The sequence below is a fragment of the Azolla caroliniana genome, unplaced genomic scaffold, assembly GCF_043228905.1.
Source record: "Azolla caroliniana isolate FFs.n. ecotype wild unplaced genomic scaffold, voAzoCaro1.0.p SCAF_1, whole genome shotgun sequence".
Classification (NCBI taxonomy): Eukaryota; Viridiplantae; Streptophyta; class Polypodiopsida; order Salviniales; family Salviniaceae; genus Azolla; species Azolla caroliniana.
In genome coordinates this window covers 35,316,596-35,335,912 of record NW_028230436.1, presented here as the reverse complement: position 1 = coordinate 35,335,912, position 19,317 = coordinate 35,316,596, and the positions used below count along the sequence as shown (strand labels likewise).

Here is a 19,317-nt window from a genome sequence, read left to right as displayed (position 1 = left end):
TCTAACTAAGTTAATTCTATCATTGTTTAAAAGAACATGTGAACCATGTATTGAACACAGATACTTGATGCTTTCATCTCACACAAATTTGGCATGTACATGAGTGGATTCCACAACTTTCCAAGAGTTTAGAATGTGAAACAGCAAGCTCCATATGTAGTAGCAATGAGCATTCTACCACAAGTCCTTTCAGGGAAGGGGTGTAGGGTCATTGTCAGGCCCCACCGATATTCATACATGCTCACAAAAGGTGTAACTTGATGTTTAGGCTAACCCTTTGGATTCACACAAGCATTAATATTAGAGGCTAAGAAAAGTGATGTTTAGCACACCCTAAGAAATTGAAACTCTTGCAGCTGGTTATCAAGTGAAATATGGAGCTAATTTGATAGTGTATGATGTTCTAGATGTACAATGACACTGATGAACTACTTGTCAAAGTTAAACACTACAGGCTGAAGAATTGTACTACGATGGCATAATTAACTCATTACTGCAACAAACTAACAGGTCACCAGAATAGATCCACAATTATTTCCAATTTGATTCAATTGACTTCTGAACTGTGAATATTCTCAATTTCTGAAGTATCATTTTCACCTTCAAGCAGTAGAGTATCTCCAACATCAGCCATTACTGCAACACTGCTTTCATTATCTAACAGCTGGGTTGCCTCAACTATATATTTTTCACCTTCGGTATTGTTTTGGGTTCCCAGCAACTGTGTGTCGCCATTGCATGCTTTCATCATATCATTCTTAGCTCTCTCAGTTTCTAAATCCTGTGTCTCATTCAGGTATTTATCATGTTTATCAAGCAACAAATCCTCCTTGGAGTATCCATTAGAAGACACATTCAGTTCATGTTGTTCAAAGGCATGCACACTGTAGTCACTTGAAGTCCTGCATCCCCCCCAATTTCTACATATTCCTGCATCCCCCCCAATTTCTTCTTCAGCATTACCTGTATCATTTGTCTTTTCTTCTAATGCATTACATGCCACAACTGTGTCATTTTTCTCTCCATTGGACGAATCATCCACTCTTCCTTTATTATTCGCTTCTACATTTTGTTCATGAGCTTGCATTGCACCACTTAGAGTATCAAATTTTTTCATGATTCTCTTCAGTCGTTCCAGATAAGATTGACTAGTAGCACTTAATTTGTCTTTCACCATCCAAAACTCTCATCATTTCCTTCAACTGCTGCTCTTGTTTCCTCTGGAGAATTGCAATTTCTTCAGCTGTCATCTGAACAACATGCAACTGAATTTGCCTGAAAGCCATGAAAAGGGTAATGTCAGCCAAGTCAAGATCAAAGTTCAAGCGAAGTTCATTACCTCAAGGTCATAGACTCTTGAGCTTCTTTATGCTGTACTGCTAATTCATGAAGTACTTCTCGCATTTTAACTTGTATTGCAGATAGCTGAGCCAAAGCTGCGTCTTTAACAAACTGCAATAAAGCATCTTGTAATCAAATTAGCAATAGAGCATCCAAAATTAAATGGCACTAGCTGAATCCAAGTTTTGGTTAATTACAGGTGAAATATACCATGTTTTTCAGAGAAATCAACAAACTACGAAAGATGTGAAGTATTCTACACTGGGAATAACTGCAAATTTTGGCCACGTACCCCTGTTTCGTTACAATGGGAAATAATCTATTTTATCGGGATCATATATCCTTACCACCATATACCACATTCAATGAATATGCTACTCATGTTGTTGATATGCATACATTTAACAAAATCTTACCTTCCATTCCATTAGACGTAACTGCTACATGATGCAAGAACTAGTGTCCTCTAGGACAAATAATGCAGAAAGATATATTGGAATGATACATGAAGTCAAAACCATAGATAGACTGAGATGATGAACCTTCTCTTTAAGCATTCCCATGACAATAGATTGCAGCTGCAGCTCTTTTTCAGTTATTTCCTGTAAGTTTGCAGAAAATGACATGAAACTCTGGCTGGGAGCTACCATTATTTAAATGAAGAAAAACTCAATTGAGCTTTTGGCGTGTACCTTTCTGGCAACTGATAAAGAGCATTCTTCCTCCTGAAGACGTAATTCCAGACTTGTCCTACGCTGATCAGCATTTATTAAGCTTACCTTAATTTCTTCCTGGTCACATAACATAGAAAGACGTCCAGTTATTCAAAAGTTAACAGATACTGAAAACATTAGCCATCATAATGTTACCAGTTTTAAATGTTGTGTTTCAATGAGAGAACGATTTTCCCTCTCTGTTTCCTCCAGTTTGCTTATTCTGATAATGTAGCCTTCTAGCTCCTCTGCATGAGATTCTGATTTACATTTTAACTCTTCAGAAGCTTGATAGTGTACTCTCCGAATTTCTGCTACAAAATCTATTTCAGCCCTCTCTTTTTCACTCTTGTGTTGAGCGCACTCGTCCTCCACGCGTTGCTTGAGATTATCTATTTTCAACTTTTGACTGAAATAATAAGGAAACATTGATGGTCACACATGAAAAATGGTTCAATTAACATTAAAACCTCTTAGACAGACCTACTTATAACGTCATCTGCATCTTGCCATAATAGAAGCATAGCTGCTAGACACCGGTTTCTCTCTTCTAGTTGAGTTTGTGTCTGCGTAAGTAAGGAACTGATGCTATCTAAATCTTTTTCTTTCTTCCAAAGTTCAGTGTGAAGGTTCTTAATCTGTTCTAGAAACACAGTTGAAAGGGTTTCCCTAAGTTCTTTCATCTCCTGCATGGAACAACATTAAGAATTATTCCCGAAATCATACCACATGCTTCTACTTATGAAAATCTATTACGGACTCACTGCATCATGTGCTGCTGTGACAGAGTGAGATTCAGCACACAATTTATCAATGGATAACAAATGTTCTTCCACTTGCTTTTGCAGTTCCTGTTTGGAATACAGAATTAGATTTCATTTTTGTGCATATGCCCAGAGGCGCAGGTCGATGTCTCCACCACCACATACTTGAGAAACCATTAAAGTTCAAAAAATAGCATTGCATGAATTTTATAACAGACGAATCAAGTGGAAAGATCGCCTTATTTCTTTGCTGTAGTTGCTGGACATCATCCAAACACACTGACCCATGTAGCCCCCCAGTTCCTACTCCCTGAACACGTTTATTGATATTTGAGCACGATTCTCCCATAAGTTCACTATCTGCTAGGCAACAGTTTTACCAGAAACTTGATACATTCAAAAAATTTATCACATATGAGGAATGGTACATATCAAAACGTTGTCAAATTTAAGAGTAAGCAAGAAGTTTATACTAACAAATAAACACATGCGGGGATGCAGATTTTGTGAATTATGTCTACATCATCACATAAAACTTACTGTATGGAGGCTTTCTCTTCAGGGCGCCTAATGCTGATCCATTTGGTTGTACAGTTGGTTTTATCTCTTGGTATAAAAAAGAATACGCATTTTCTATATAAAAACAAACGAGTCAATACCATTATAAAGAACCGGGTTAAAGTATTTATAAATTTTCATTCTACAGACATTCAACCCAAATATTGATGCTAACTTGGCCAGCTCTAGATGACACACAAAACCTCCAATGCGCACAATAAGATTTCTTACCATGCTCAGGAGTATTGACTAAAGAAATAATGTCTCCATCCTTAATCCGTGCCTCTGGATTATCACGCACCAGCTTCTGACAATTGATAAAAGTCCCATTCGAGCTGCATGCAAAAATTTGAGCAAAATGTAGCCACTTAAAAAGCTAAGGCTGTTCACTGCCAGATTTTGGGGTTTTTTGGGCTATTTTTCTGATCAAAGCTTTTCAAATTTGGTCGAATTTTACAGCAATGAGTAAATTATAGTAGGACAGCCAAAAATCAGCTAAATATTGTGGGAATTCAAAGATTAGCCCATTGGAACTGCATGCACAAACTTCAATGGGTATGAACCCCTTGTTAGAGGAGGAAGTGAACATACAGAATTACACCATTCAACAGATCTATAGTAAAGATAACCTCGAGTCTTTGATGTAAACAAGCCAACAATCCCCTATCTCAGTGCCATGAACAGGAACAAGAGTTTCTGCTTTAATTTTCTTCCGAAAGATCGTGCAATGCTTCGCACTGACATTTAATGAATCAAATCTGCAACAGGGGTCCTTCACTAAGCGTCCCAAAACATGCTCACTATTGTGCAAATGTATTTGAAGGCCCTGTCATACATAAGTCAGAAGTTGAAGTTATGCATGAGATCTTATGAGTGAGCATCTTATGAATGATCAGAGGCATTTCAGAGCAGTTGTTTTGGAGCTGTTGACATGATAAGTATACATCTACAATTTGTTGGTTTACTAGAATAGTCAGGACTCAGCACCATTTGATTCATTAAAACTGTTTAAGTAGCAATTGTGAATCAGAAATATGATAAGGCTAATCGTTTTATGAATTGCTCTCATTAGCTTACCCACCAAGTTAGAAGGGTTTGTAGGAGCTGTATATAGGCAAAAAAACCATTGATGCATCAAATGAACCTTCAATCCTCAGAATGAATCTTGGGCGATTACCTCTAGAAGCATAAAATCAATTCAATGAAGCAACTAAGGGTACTCTCTGTCAAAAAAAACGACTTATACACCCAACATGGTAACCCTAACAACAGACAATCAAAAAGCATAGAATCAATTCAACGAAGCAACTAAGGGTACTCTCTCTCAAAAAAACGACTGATACACCCAACATGGTAACCCTAACAACAGACAATCAAAAAGCATAGAATCAATTCAACGAAGCAACTAAGGGTACTCTCTCTCAAAAAAACGACTTATACACCCAAGATGGTAACCGTAAAATCTCTTTAACAACAGACAATCAAATCAAGGAAGCAACCAATGGTACTCTTATCTCAAACAGACGACTTATACACCCAACGACATGGTCATCCTAAAAAAGTCTTTAACACAATCAACTCAATGAAGCAGCCAATGGAACTCTTTCTCAAACAAACGACTTATACACCCAACGACATGGTAATCCTAAAAAAGTCTTTCTCAAACAAATCAGTTATTCACCCACATTGGTAACCCTAAAAAAGTCTCTAACAACATACAATCGACTCAATGAAGCAATCAATTGTATTCTTTCTCAAACAAATGAGTTACTCCCCTGACATGGTAACCCTAAAAACTCTATATGAAGGAGTGATTCATAAAACCATCAAGAAGATATCACAAACTATAAGCAGCAAGCAAACCAGCAGTCAAACAAAAAGATGGTAGATGCCTGACACAAATCAAAACATATAGACATGACTCACATTTACTTCTTTTTCTTCTACTGAGGAGTTATGCCATCAATGATGCATATACCAAAAACATCACCTAAAAATTTGTTATTTTCTTGCATATTATTGCCCTCCATTGTATGTAGGGTTGAACTGATCCCTTGAGATAAGACATTACACTAAACTCTTTTCTGGATTGATAAAGTGATTTCAATACTTCCCTGCAGGCTGTAATCATGATTCATGAATCGTGATAGGATGATAGAACATTTATAAAGCCTGTACTGTCATGTTGCTTTAAAGACGTGCAACTGTCAGAGCAGCAAAATCAAACAGTTTAGCGTCATCTGTGTAAATGTGTGGATGTTTTGCAAGGGTGCAAAAACCAGAACGAATTTTATTAGGTGAAGTTCATATAGAGGACTTTTGAATAAGAATTAACCTACAGTAAGGAGATCTATAATCGCAAAACTTATATATTCAGCTTAGGCCATAGTTATGATTAATTCTGCGTCATCGAGTTATGGCACATTTGCCATGTTTTAGTTATGAATACATCATTTATAACAGACTATTGACATGCTGTTATCAAATGTTTTAAGCTTCATTATTTGATTTTACTCTCATATATATTTGTTAAGTTCTAGCTCTTCTATGATTTAAGGTTAATCAGCCTCTATCGTTTTAATGTAAAGATTTCACAGTGTAAAATACGTCAATAATCAAGATTATTTAGATTTTCTATATGTTGTGACCATCTTTCCTCCCATTCCTTGCCCTGCATCTATACATTCTCGTTCACTTGTCTCCTATCCCTATGATGCAGAGAGGTAAAGAAAGAGTCCAGGTTAGAAGAAAACCATAATTTAGAATGAGGTTTACAAGAGTCCATGCTCGTATGAGGAGTTCAAATCACACCCAAGATTATTTCATATGCCTCAAGGTGTTTCTTTGGATCTCCCCCAGGGGTATATGAAATTCATCATGAGATTGGCCTTGGCCTCTTGTTCCTAAAAGTTGTTAAATTCCCACTCTTATGACGTTCCAGGTGGAAATACCGGTCCCTGCTTCTCATCACTAGTGTCTTCCCTTTCCAGTGCGTGAACAGTCCCAATTGAGTCTGGTTTCTACATCTACACTATAGGCGCAGATATCTCCACTGCTCACGAAAAAACAGAGGTGTAGTGTATTCTACAGATGAATAAAAAGACTGGCAGTTGAAATCACCGCCCTTATCTAAACCAGTAAAAATGTATCGTTTCTCAATTTAAGACACAAGATTTTTAGTGAAATTTAAATTTAAATATGTGTAAAACCAGGTCATATTTAATAATACCAGCAATTATTTAATTAGCATGTATTTAACCAGTAGGAGAAAATAGTTTTTTATGAGCACTGGATCATTATCAAACGACAAGGGTTGATAAAAATTTTACAACATGATAATTTCAAGGAACATACAAACTCTGTCACGCATTCAACTGAGTTAGTCTGATATATTTCTTACAAAAAGCTTAAGGAAACACAAAGACTCAACCAAGAATGTAACTGAGCTTCCTTCTTACAAAACCACAATCAGTACAAGATTTTACTACTTGTGAAAACTGTGCTGAAAACACATAATCTACCAAGAATTCAACAAAGTTAATTTCATATATATGTGATAAAAGACTTAGTTTCATATATTTCAACACCGAGAGTCTACCAAATCAGTTTACTTCTTACAGAAACATATAGAATCTGAACTGCATTTTCTTTTCCAGTTTCATATACATAAATGCCTTAAGAAAAGCACAGAATTTTCCATGATTTTCAACTGGTTTAATTCCTATTGTAATGAAAAACACATGGTATCCCAAGAATTCAACGAAATTTGTTTGATATAGTTCTTACAACGCGCTTGGGGGAAGGAACTCGCCTGAGGTCTTGATTTCGCCTTATCAGAGACAGCGATAAGGACTCCCCAGGAATCAACATCTGCGTCATTACCATCATCATCATCATTGTGATTTATGTCATAAACAGTGTTGTTGGGGTTTCTCGCGACATAGCCAGACTCCTTCCCCTCCATCATCATCATCGTCTTTGTCTTGCTGTTAAAACCCATCAGAATTTTCATTGTTTGCCAAATTACATCAACATTAAACCAGTTTCTCAATCTTGACCCTCTGGTTTTGCAAAACTACAAAGTTGCTCATCTTCTTCCTTAATAATACATTTTGTTCCTCAACGTGGAACGGAACTAAACTCGCCACATTCCAATCATTGAACTAATCATTTATTGTTCCTCTTCACAAGAGATTAGTTAAACAATAATAATGTAGTGTGTAGCTTTGCACATCATTCACAAAATTCTCGCCACTTATTAGATTAAACAAAAGTGGGGGGGGTCCCCATTCATGTTACTGCCAAGAAAATAGAGTGTTTGCATTGATTACATCAATTCTTTGCCAAAGCATCGATAGGCATGCAAAACATCTGACAATAATAGAGTTCTAAACCGATTATGTGAGTATTTGAGTTCAACATTTTCTCACTAATCGTAGATGTTCGCATGTATCATTTCACAAAGAGGTGTGCATAACATCAAATTGAGAAACTCTCTCAACACAGTTGTCTTGTAGGATGAATGCAATGTGTGGTTCGTGTTTCCTCACTTTCAGATTGCTTTATGAGATAAATAACATGCCCATGCATAACACAAAATATGTAGTGTGATAAAAAATCCATAACCTCATTTGCTACCATACATCTAAACATTTCCAAAGTTGCAATCTTCATCCTTCAAATTCAAACTCTTTACAATTTTATGTGCAAGACAAGTTCTAATGCGCCGAGAAGAAAGCATTCATCACAATCCATGCAATCCTAGGAAACCATGTCTTCCACTCCTCTGTAAAGCTGTAAACGTGCACAATTTATCATTGATGGTTGTGGATAGAATGTCAATCCAATATAAATTTAGGCCCAGAACCTAACAGATACAACACAAATCAGCTTAAGACACCTTATATCTTTTCTAAATCCAATTAAAAATTTTCTTTTTGAAATCATTGTAAAGGTGATCCATTATTTCTCTTTAAAATCATTGCAACGGTGCAAAATAATGGAGAAACCTTGAATATTGAGGGATTAAGGTTCAGAAAATCAATGTGAAGGGATAAAAGACAACTGGCATAATCTCAAGATTTGTGATCTACTAATATGCCCTGTAACAAACCTTTCAAGAAAACAGAGAACGAAACACGATTAGATTCAAGATGGATAGGTTACATAACTAGATCAACAAGGCACTGCAATATCTGGAAGCAAAGCACACACAAGCTTATCACCTGGAAATTTTGAAGGACACTTTTAAGAGAACCCTCGAATGGGAGGGAAATTGGAATCACCTTAAAGAAAAAATTCTCCTTTATTTCAATCAATTGTATAAACCTTGATATCACAAAGAATAATGTGTGACCTTCATTTCTTGAAATTCAACTAATCAAAAACTAGAAAATGCGCATAGCGACCCAAACAAATGAAAATGTCAGCATCTGACAGCAGTATATATTTATATATAGACACATATTAATGTTTCTCCAGTAGAGCATATAATCTAAAATTAATCATAATTCCAGATTTAAATGGTCAGACCCAATGAAAATTGGTAGCTCCTTGCGTTGCACAATGTGCGGTAAATGAAGCTTTTCATTTGGCTGTGCTAGTACAATGGAATCGATCCGTTTTCCTCCATCCACCATTTGCAAGAAAAATTGATGCCTACAAAAGTGGTAAGACTTGATGTGATAATTTTGGATAGACACAAAAACCATTAGAAATCTGCACATATGCCATAGATTGGGCGTTCAAGTTCAAACCCATGCATGACTAAGCAAACAGTACAAAGTAAAAATAAGAAAATAGCAACAAGTAAACTTTAGAAAGCAACAAATGAAAAGAAAAAAAACCTACCACCGTGTATCTGATGTTAATTCTGGATGGAAGGCTGTTGCCAACAGATTTCCTTGCCTCACAGCAACTATTACTTTCTGAGCTTCCACGTTTGTTTCCTGAAAAGTAAATCTATGTATAACATCTATCCAAGCAATAAAATTATTGAGTGAAAAACTCTAGAATACCCGCAAAGATTTCTTTATTTCCCCAAATGCTCATGGTTGACTCTCTCTAGAGCAATTAGATAGCTATTTTAGCACATATATGGTCAGATTCGTCTCTGTTTCTCAATGGAATGTACTATTTAAATATTATGAATGGTTAACTCATACCCTTTTTATCTCTTTCAGGAGTTGGCCAGGGGCATTCAGGGAAACAATGCAAGGGCATTTGGGGAAATGAAGAAAAATTCAGGTTATTTCCACATTTTTTCCATTTAGTTAGTTAGTAAATGTCTCCTTAATAGATATGAATGTACCTTTACTAGAGACTCAGGAACATCATAATCAGCCAACACTTCAACTTGCGGACCTACTTCTAAGATTGCAGGAGCCCGTATAAAAACCGCTCGAAAAGTTGGAGGGCCTCCCTCGACTGCAGCAAGTGAAGGTACACCAAGCTCTACCTCAAAACTGTTGAGCTGTAAAAATGTTGAACTTCTTCAAATAAACAGTTTTCCATATATAATCAAAATACATGCATTGGTTAGGAATACAACATAAGGCGAGTTTGTCTTCAGATACTTTTCTTTTTTGAAGTAGAAAATATTCCCGAAGGTAAAGCTCAATGTGAGGTGAAACTCACAAAACAATTTTAAAATGGAATTAATCGGCAGGTCAGTATATCTGTCTTAAGACTAGAAGCATTCAAAGGTCATATATGCTCCTCCAGTGACCTAAACACATGCCGAGTATGTAAAGATTACGGGAGTCAGAAAAATATTCCTGATGGTAAAGCTCAATGTGAGGTGAAACTCACAAAACAATTAGAGTAGAATTAATCAGCAGGTCAGTATATCTGTCTTAAGACTAGAAGCATTCAAAGAAGGTCATATATGCTCCTCCAGTGACCTAAACACATGCCGAGTATATAAAGATTACGGGAGTCAGAAAAAGAGGGGCATATTATGACTCCTCATCTAAAACATACCAAGCATGTAAAGAATCCCCAACCTATGATTATGAATACAATAAAATAGAAAATATCTTCCAAACTATAGGTAAAATATAACATGACACCACAATTTGATGCAATCACTTCTTGTGTTTCTAATGGGTGACTATTCATGCATACGAAGTCCATGCCACTATGTATAGGTCCCATACAGGATAGCTCAGTATATGATTTATATTCCAGAACATCAATCAGTGAGAATTCACACCTGGCTACCAAAGAAATTACGATGTACGGTGCAGTCAAGGCCTCCAATCAGTTCTTGCCCCCCTTGCTTTTGTCCTACATCTCAATCATGCAGACTTCGTAAGAAAAACATCAGAAAGTCAAAAATATATTCATCAGTAGCAGGTTCCCAACACATCCCCCAATCCATCCAACATACCAATTACATTGTTGGCCAAAAATATCAGTCCTGCACAAGTGCCCCATATTGGTCTCCCAGAAACTTCAAATTCTCTCAGGGCAGGTATCTGCATTCAATTTCCATAATGGTTAGCGAATCACTACACAAACTTCTGAGAAATTGCAATAAAAAATACACATGGCAATGTAGATGAGTGGCTAAACCTAAGCCTTACAGAAAGAAATCACCTTTATGCATGCTAACTATGATTAAAATAGTCACAAGATAATCTCGAAATCATTCAGAATTGGGATACAATAAAATATTTAGCTACTTTGTTGTCTTACTGGTTGAATGAAATGAACATTTATGACATGAATATCTAAACTTTAATGGATACATGCAGCATGAGATGACAAAGGAGATGCAACTAGATCCAAGCCATTCTAATAATCAAGGCTGATACTGAAATATGTTTGTTCTTCAAGCTAAATCCTAGATAGTCACATTGCTAAGACGGTTTCGTACAAAGCTATACAAATATAAATCTCTAGTACAGTGGGATTGTTTTGGGGTCCCATAAGTCAAATTTGGCCTCTCTCCCTTTGCCTTCTCCTCCGTGCAATAAAAGGGGACAGGTAGGGATAGAAGGAGCATACATTTGCACACATAGTTTATGGAAGTTAGTTGTGTACAAGATTATATTGTGCAGCAAGGTTAGCCATGGTTGTGCTCTCTCCTCCAGGGATAATAAGCGCAGAGAGAGTCTCCAACTGCTCTGGCTTTCGAACTTCAATTGCCTCTATTCCAAGTTTCTTCAATGCTGCATCCAGATAACCACAATGACTCCATAAGTTTCAATGTGTTTAGACTCTAAATTTTGACAACTTGATATGGATACAGGAAATAAAATAATAAGTTATACATAGAAATACATTGACAAGATATAAATGTCACCTTCATCTTTCTAGCACCCAGCTCAAGATGCAACATAGCATCAATTTCATCATGCATAGTATCAGCCGGGCAAAAGATCTTCAGAAATAATAGCAGCCCAAAGGTGGTGCTCATTAAAATGAATATATTATTGTAGATAGACTTGGCAACAACAAATACACAGAGATCATATTTAAAACCGCAGCCCAAGAAAGTCTCTAGTAGCCACGCACATATGGAAATATTCCCTACTATAGAAAACATTTGTATACACATATAGATTATAGAAATTTTATTTATACGCACATATGAATAGTTTAAAATGAGAAAACTTGGTTTCTCAGTTCCCTTTTGAAACTACAATCCCAATCTTTCATGATACAGTCTTGGGGGAAAGGAGTCTTCAGCACATCTTTCTATTAATATTACTATAATTTCGTTATATTTTTTAAACCTGCATGCATGAAATGAAAAAATGGGTTCACCAATGAACGCACTCAAAAACAGTAATCATAGGCAGATGCACACATATATTTGACTCAACATCATTAAAACGCACTTGACAATAGTAACGATGCAAGGCCCTGATAAGAAACACAATATAGCAAAGGATTATATCACCACAAAAGTCCAGTAACATTTCTCAATTGAGCTGCTGGCTAGCAAAACTAGAGCCAACAAAAACTATCTAATATTTAGATGAGGTGAAACTGTTTGAATATGCACACTGACTCTCCGAAGCACAACATAACCATGCCACTTTGTTGACTAGAAATAAATCCTTCATCACTCTTTAAACCCCAGTTTAAGTTAGGCTTTGCTCCACATAGGTCCTATTGGGTCATGATCGATATTGAAATTCTCATAGGTTTTCCATTGTTTCAAGAGGTTGTTACCATAGCCTCCATCCTCTACTTCCATGGTCCAGACCTTTGATTCGTTCATTTACTCTCACAGCCCTCCTATGTTTCTAAAGATTAGAATTTTGTTAGCTTTATTGTTAGAATTTTATGCTCTATTTTTTATTTGAATGTTATTTATAGATGACATCCCCGGCCACCATTCTCGTGTGACATCAGTCATTCTTTGTATTTACAGGATATCACGTGATATAGTCCGTTCTCCAATACATGCATTAGGCATGTAATTTTTGTGTTCCACCAGTGTCACAATTGAAAGATTTTGGTTATCTCCTTTATATCTTTTATCTTTCTCTTTCCCTTTCATCCTTTCTCTTTCTCTTTTCTCTTTTCTGTGGCATAACTTATGGAACATCCCCTTCCGTCCTCCACACAAGCACGCAGCAACAAGAAGTATCAAATAGGAGGAGAATTTCTCCTCCTTCCGGCTCATACATAGAGAAAACGCATACACTGGGGACGATGAATAAGAAGGCAAAGGACTTACTTGAAATGTGTTCGTTGAAAGAGCCCTGCAGGGCGAGGACACCCACAGAGGACATGGTGTCTCAGTGTCTGTGTGACGTGAGGAAAAACAGAGGGAGAGAAGACAAGGACAGACTGGGGTCTGTCTCATCACATACTGATACATGCCATATCTAATATGTATGTATGCATACATACATACATGCATGCATGCATGCATGTATGCATACATATAGATAGATAGATAATACTGCATATCTAACCAACCTTCGTTTCAAGCCTTACACACATTTGTGGCTCTCCGGATCCATCGACACATGTGGCGCACAATGTGAATGAGCTTTTGGTTGGTGTTTTTCCTATGGAGGGCATCCTTGTGAGAGTTGTCTACTTGATCACAATGCATATGGTCTCCCCATCAGTACTCTAGTTTCTGTCCAAAAAAGAATATAGGGCTACTAGACGACAATATTCAACGATGTATGTATGTACATATGTATTTGTGTGTGTGTGTGTGTGTATACACTCTTATTACAAGTATTAATAAGACTGGAAAGTCTTTGGAGCCTCTTTCCCTTCCCCCCATTGGAAAATGACAGTGTGCTCATACTTCCATATATAGATTTAAATCATAACAAACAAAATAGCCAATGATATGGAAAAAGTTTTCTTTTCCGTGGTTGTCAAGATGCATAATTGTGTTTTGATATGTGTGAAATGAAACATATAGTTTGGAGCGTAGTATTCACCAACCATTTGTTATGTACTTGAGAACATCATGGATATATCATGATACATCACTTTATATTCATACATACATATATACATGTACATCAAAATTAAATGAAATGCAAGATTTGCAAGTCTCTCTTTTATTTCTAAAAGGTTAATGAAATCTTGAAAATTCTTGATTGGCAATTGAGGGGGGGAGCTCTTTGGGAGAAGGATTCCCTATATTGTGTGCATCAAGTTGCTTCGACATAGAGCATTTTTCCTACTGCCTACCAAGAATGCCCATGTTATTAGTTTTATGGCCAATGTCACACAAGGCGTCCACATTTGTGTGAATTTAGTGTGAATAATTTTTTAATTCGTATAGCACGGCAACAAGTTTTGTACAAAAATAGATAAAGTGCCTCATTTTCTTCTAATTGTTTGAGTAAAGGGTGCACAACCCTTTCTTTTTGTGACTATGGGCAAATGAGAGAGCTAGAGTTTTCTAAGTAAGATAAATGATGTTTCTTTCTTTCCCATGATGAACTAAATCGAGACAACAAAATAATCTTGTGAGAACCAAACATGATTTAAGACTAGAATACGTTCCCACTTTAATTTTAAAGGGCAATTCTAGAAGTAGATAAGTTTTAATACATGTCTTGAGAGACTCTAGCTACAAAAACGATTTAAGATTTGAAAATTGTAACATCATATTAGAATATTTGATTATCATATCATTTAGTCCAATGCGAGTGACCTAAAATATTTTGATGAGGAAGACCTTAACATGCCACTTTATTCGATTTAATTTTATTAAATATACCCTCCAAATGGTCGGGGTTCATAAGTGCACAGTTTTACAATACGCCAAAGAATAAAAACTAACATACTAACCCAATGAGGGTGATATTAGACCTAAAAGGCAAACCCTTAATGTGCTAATTAGGCGGCTTTTGCACTATGAAAAAGGACGAAGGGAAAAATGTATTGATTCAACTATATGTCTCACCATTCAAACGAGGCATTTGCAATAGGTGGTGGGAGATGTAAGTTCCTTTCATACCCTCAAAAAGAAAAATATATTGGTGGAAGAGATACAAACGTTTTTATTGGTTGGTTGTTTATGTGGAGGTTGGAGGAGTAGAGGGAAAAACTATTAAAGACAAAAGAAAGATGATATGATATACTACTTCTAGCTAATGGGTGTATAATAGGGACGTTGGTTATGGATATGTTTTTTAGACCCAAAAAGCAATGTGATTAGTTGTTGTGGTTCAATCATATTGGTCTCATCAAATGTCCTAAGGTTTGTACTGGAGACAATAAGAAGGCACAGAATAACAGGAACCCAAGATACTACAGTATTGCAATTTAGGGAAGAGAAACCCATATATGACAAAATATGGGAGACAATTTACAATTTACAAACCCAAATACAGTGACCAAAACATAGAGTGTGAGCACAAAACTGCCATCGTTTAAGGTTGATATGATTGCTAGAAGCATACCATGATTATATATATGTACATATGTCATTGGGGATAGTAGGGTTTAGGAAATTTTGAAGACGTTGTTTTTTATCATTCATTGGATTAGGTAAGCACTAGGGTGCCTTCTAGAGAGTTATTAAGAGGATGGGAGTTACATACATATATGCATATGAGTGAGTTACAATAATAGAATGAAATATGAGTGAATTGGGAAATTATATTCTTTGATCACATTTTCATATCAAATTTTCATTTTGTGTGCATGGGTGTTGTTGATCTTCCAAGGGTGAATGCATCCTCTGCAAGCTTCTTCCTGAGTTCTCTTCTCAATATCTTGCCAGTTGGAGACTTGGGTATAGCGTCAACAAAATAGACTTTGCGGATCCTCTTGTAGAACACAACCTAAGCAATAAAAGTAAATAACCCACAAGTTTTTACTCTTACCTTTTTTTACCCAGTTGTCACTCTAGTTTTTATATCTTTATAAAGCAAAATATATCTCCTTTGTTTCTTACTTTTTTGGCAATATATTGTTTGATCTCCTCTTCTGATATGTTTGATCCATTAGACCTCACCACAAAGGCAACAGGAAGCTCCCCTACATCTTCATCAGGTTCTCTATGCAATCCAATTATGGAACACACACACACACACACCACATATGTCATACACAACAAAAGCAACGCAATGCCACACAAATAAAGAGTGTTGAACTTACGGAACAACTGCTGCATCATGAATTTCTAAGTGGACAATGAGCATGGCCTCCAACTCTGCAGGTGGCACCTTCGTTTCAACCAAAAAAGAAAACAATGAATCTTTACATTTGTCGTATATGTGTGCTTCCAAAAACAACACCACCATTATTTTACATGTTTGTTTTTCTTTTCTTTTGTGTCTTTTCTCACACACGTGATTAAGCCGCTATATCTTTATATTTTATGTTGTCTCCATAAAAAGGGATACATAACGTTTTTGCTTCCTTGTCCTACCAACCCAAATTGCATTATGTTTAGGTACTAGTAGTTGTACCTGGTAGCCATTATACTTTATGATTTCCTTCACTCGGTCGACAATGAAAACCTCCCCATCCTCATCCACATAGCCTACATCTCCACTGTGCAACCACCCATCTTTGTCAATAGTAAAGTTTGTTGCATCCGGGTTGTTGAAATAGCCTATCATGCACAAATGAACCCACCAAAATTGTGTCATTATCCTCTATGAGTAAACCCACGAGTCCTTCTGACACATGTACGAGTAGGAGATGAAGGGTGGGGGATATTGTCATACCTTTCATTATTTGCTTGCCTCGGATGCATATCTCACCAGATTGGTTGTACGTGAGAGATGCACCTGAATCCGTATCGACAATCTTCATCTCCGCATTCCTGACAACCGTTCCACAGGACCCTGGTTTTACTGGGGTTGGGTGCTTGGCAAAGGATAGGCACATGGAGAGCACCGGTCCGGCCTCGGTCATTCCGTAACCCTAAAATGAAACATTGTCCCAATGTTCGCACAATTAAGTTAACCCAAGAAAATTGATCACACATCAAAACACTTGTAAGACATTGACCAAGAAGTCAGAAGGCATCTAAACCTTAAGGCTGGAAATGAACGAATCATAAGGGCTTACCTTCAAATACCTTGTTACATCTAGATACCTTCCTTATATATATGTGTGTGTGCACTCTCTCTTGACTCTCCCTCAATACGTTGCATTAAGTAAAAAGCCATCAAAGAGAAATGAACCCTTTGCATATAACTGAATGAACAAAATCTAGATCATGTTAGTCAAAGAATGGCATTTTACTTGGCCTATGATCGCATTTGGCAAACGTGTGCGGAATGCATCTTCGAGCTCTTTCCCCATGGGGGCAGCACCGGACAGGACCTTCTTCACACTCGACAGATCGAATTGATCTACAATGGGGCATTTCGTGATCGCGAGCACGATGGGCGGCACGACCGCCATCATAGTGATCCGATGCCTTTGAATGAACTGAAGAAGGTTCACGATCTCGAACCTTTGCATAATCGCGATGGCGGCCCCGGCCCGGAGAGCACAAAGGAGCACTGAATTCAAGCTGAAGATGTGAATGAGGGGAAGGACACATAGGACTACATCGTCGGCAGTGTAGTGAATGTTCGGATTCTCGCCGTCCACTTGTTGGGCCACCGAAGTGATCAAGCTTCGGTGCGTGAGCATGACGCCCTTGGGGAGGCCGGTGGTACCTGAGGAGTATGGAAGGGCGACAATGTCGTCCGGGCTGATGGGCGCATCATCATCATTGTCCACGTCCTGGACAAATGCCGTACCATCACACTCGAGGAGGGAGGAGATGTGTGTGACACCATCGAGAGCACCATCTACGGTAAGGATTCGGACGTCCTGATCGCATTCTCGTGCGATCTTTTCCACGTAGGCGGCTTGCATGGCGATAAGCCGGGCGTGAGCCGATCGAACTTGCCGATGAATCTCATCGGGCTTGTAGAGCGGGTTGGCAGTGGTGATAACCGCGCCCCGCATGGCAGCCCCAATGAATAGGAAGACGAATTCGGGGCAATTGGGTAGAAGGAGCATGACGACATCGCCCCGGGAGATCCCGAGGCGGGAGAGGCCAGATGCGACTTGGCGTGAGAGGAGCCGGACCTCCGCGTACGAGTAGGTCCTCCCGGACAAGTGATCGATGAGGCAGGGCTTGTGAGGGTATAGGGATGCATTCTCGAAGATGTAGTCGGGAAGGGAGAGGTGGGTGGGGATGTCGATATCGGGGAGGGGAGACCGGAAGATGTGTTCGTGTTCGGGTTTGGATGGGGGGTGCGATGGTGCCTTAATTGGATGAGAATTGGCAGCAGGGGTGGTATGGTTTAGAGGGGAGGTAGCTGTAGGGGACATGACAACTTGGCCGGACATTGGTGAGGGAGTGTCTAATGCTTGATTCCACTAGAATAGTGTGTGTTTTCTTCCTTCCCTTCTTTGTTTCTTTAGACTTCCTTTCCAAGTAGAATATTGTTAATATAAGAATGGAAATGGTTTGTGTCACTCTTCTTCCTTGTCAACCACATACTTCGTACTTCATTGACCATACCTCTTCTACCCCCTCCCCCCAGCAAAACAATAAAATCATGCATATCTCGTGCCTTTTTTTATTTTTATTTTGTCTTCTTGTTGTTGTGATTGATGTTGCAACCCTCAACCCACTCGCCCGTCCGTCGCTTCTTCATCTCTTTTCATGCCATGATCTCTAGTGTCTGTCACTATGTCCCCCAAAACCATCGGTCCCGATCGATGCGAGCTCGGGACAACTTCCTTATGGGACGCGAAGATCATTCATACCCATAATTCACGTGGCCCGATCAAAAGCTTTCACCATTTCGCATCAGATTCCTCATTTGCAAGTGGTTGAAAGAGAGGTTCTTGGTGAATGCCACATATTAGGCGTCTTTTCATTTTTTTATGGTTCTGGGCATTCATAATGTAGTTGAATCATATGTGTATGAGAAGATTTCAAAATGTGTTGGATCTTGGGTCTACTTTAGCAGCATGTTACAACAACGGCCTTCAAGACTTCAAACTAGCTTGTTTTTTACAATAAAGCAATCACAATCCTCAAAATGCCAAACATGCAAATGTAAGGTGACTTGCCATTGAAATAAGAGGTCTAGATATAAATGAGTAGGTATATTATTCATGTTTTTTCTTCTTGACAAGGGTACAATGACACATTGCATAGATTATATTACAATGATGATCATAATCACAAGTAATGGTGCACAACATTTTAAAATGTTTTCTTGCGTTCTTATAGGCATGCATATTTTTTATGAATAGGGAGAAGACGAATCTCAGGACAAATTTCAAAATATACATGAAGATGCACATTTCGTTTCATTACTTTGTATTGTCGATGAACAAGATGAAAAGATACTTAATGAATTATGTGTTGGCTAATATTTGGGCCCTTGCACTAACAAATCCCCTCTTTTGGAGTAGGAAACTTAATTGGATACACACTAAGAAGGTCAATTTAACATAATAAAAAGTCAATGCACTTA

At 37.8% G+C, this 19,317-nt stretch overlaps 4 protein-coding genes across 4 annotated transcripts; all 4 read right to left on the bottom strand.

Annotated features, from left to right (window-relative positions):
- Nucleotides 1-547: 547 nt before the first annotated feature.
- Nucleotides 548-1,117, bottom strand: LOC147870126 (uncharacterized). Its single transcript, XM_087337253.1, has one exon. The coding sequence runs from the start codon at nucleotides 1,115-1,117 to the stop codon at nucleotides 548-550; it is 570 nt and encodes a 189-aa protein (XP_087193379.1).
- Nucleotides 1,118-1,148: 31 nt separating this feature from the next.
- LOC147870125 (uncharacterized) lies at nucleotides 1,149-7,515 on the bottom strand. The gene is made up of 12 exons (XM_087337261.1): nucleotides 7,163-7,515; nucleotides 4,006-4,202; nucleotides 3,608-3,711; nucleotides 3,359-3,451; nucleotides 3,057-3,178; nucleotides 2,819-2,905; nucleotides 2,538-2,740; nucleotides 2,211-2,463; nucleotides 2,034-2,132; nucleotides 1,884-1,943; nucleotides 1,340-1,452; nucleotides 1,149-1,275 (listed from the first exon to the last, which is right to left on the bottom strand). The coding sequence occupies exons 1-12, from the start codon at nucleotides 7,271-7,273 to the stop codon at nucleotides 1,149-1,151; spliced, it is 1,569 nt and encodes a 522-aa protein (XP_087193387.1). The 5' UTR covers nucleotides 7,274-7,515.
- Nucleotides 7,516-8,662: 1,147 nt separating this feature from the next.
- Nucleotides 8,663-13,229, bottom strand: PDX2 (pyridoxine biosynthesis 2). The gene is made up of 7 exons (XM_087337138.1): nucleotides 13,071-13,229; nucleotides 11,423-11,550; nucleotides 10,767-10,854; nucleotides 10,590-10,663; nucleotides 9,687-9,848; nucleotides 9,227-9,324; nucleotides 8,663-9,034 (listed from the first exon to the last, which is right to left on the bottom strand). The coding sequence occupies exons 1-7, from the start codon at nucleotides 13,123-13,125 to the stop codon at nucleotides 8,881-8,883; spliced, it is 759 nt and encodes a 252-aa protein (XP_087193264.1). The 5' UTR covers nucleotides 13,126-13,229; the 3' UTR covers nucleotides 8,663-8,880.
- A 2,089-nt stretch (nucleotides 13,230-15,318) lies between these two features.
- Nucleotides 15,319-18,178, bottom strand: LOC147870123 (4-coumarate--CoA ligase-like). Its single transcript, XM_087337203.1, has 6 exons — nucleotides 17,072-18,178; nucleotides 16,549-16,747; nucleotides 16,288-16,433; nucleotides 15,974-16,041; nucleotides 15,771-15,873; nucleotides 15,319-15,657 (listed from the first exon to the last, which is right to left on the bottom strand). The coding sequence occupies exons 1-6, from the start codon at nucleotides 18,173-18,175 to the stop codon at nucleotides 15,505-15,507; spliced, it is 1,773 nt and encodes a 590-aa protein (XP_087193329.1). The 5' UTR covers nucleotides 18,176-18,178; the 3' UTR covers nucleotides 15,319-15,504.
- Nucleotides 18,179-19,317: the final 1,139 nt, after the last annotated feature.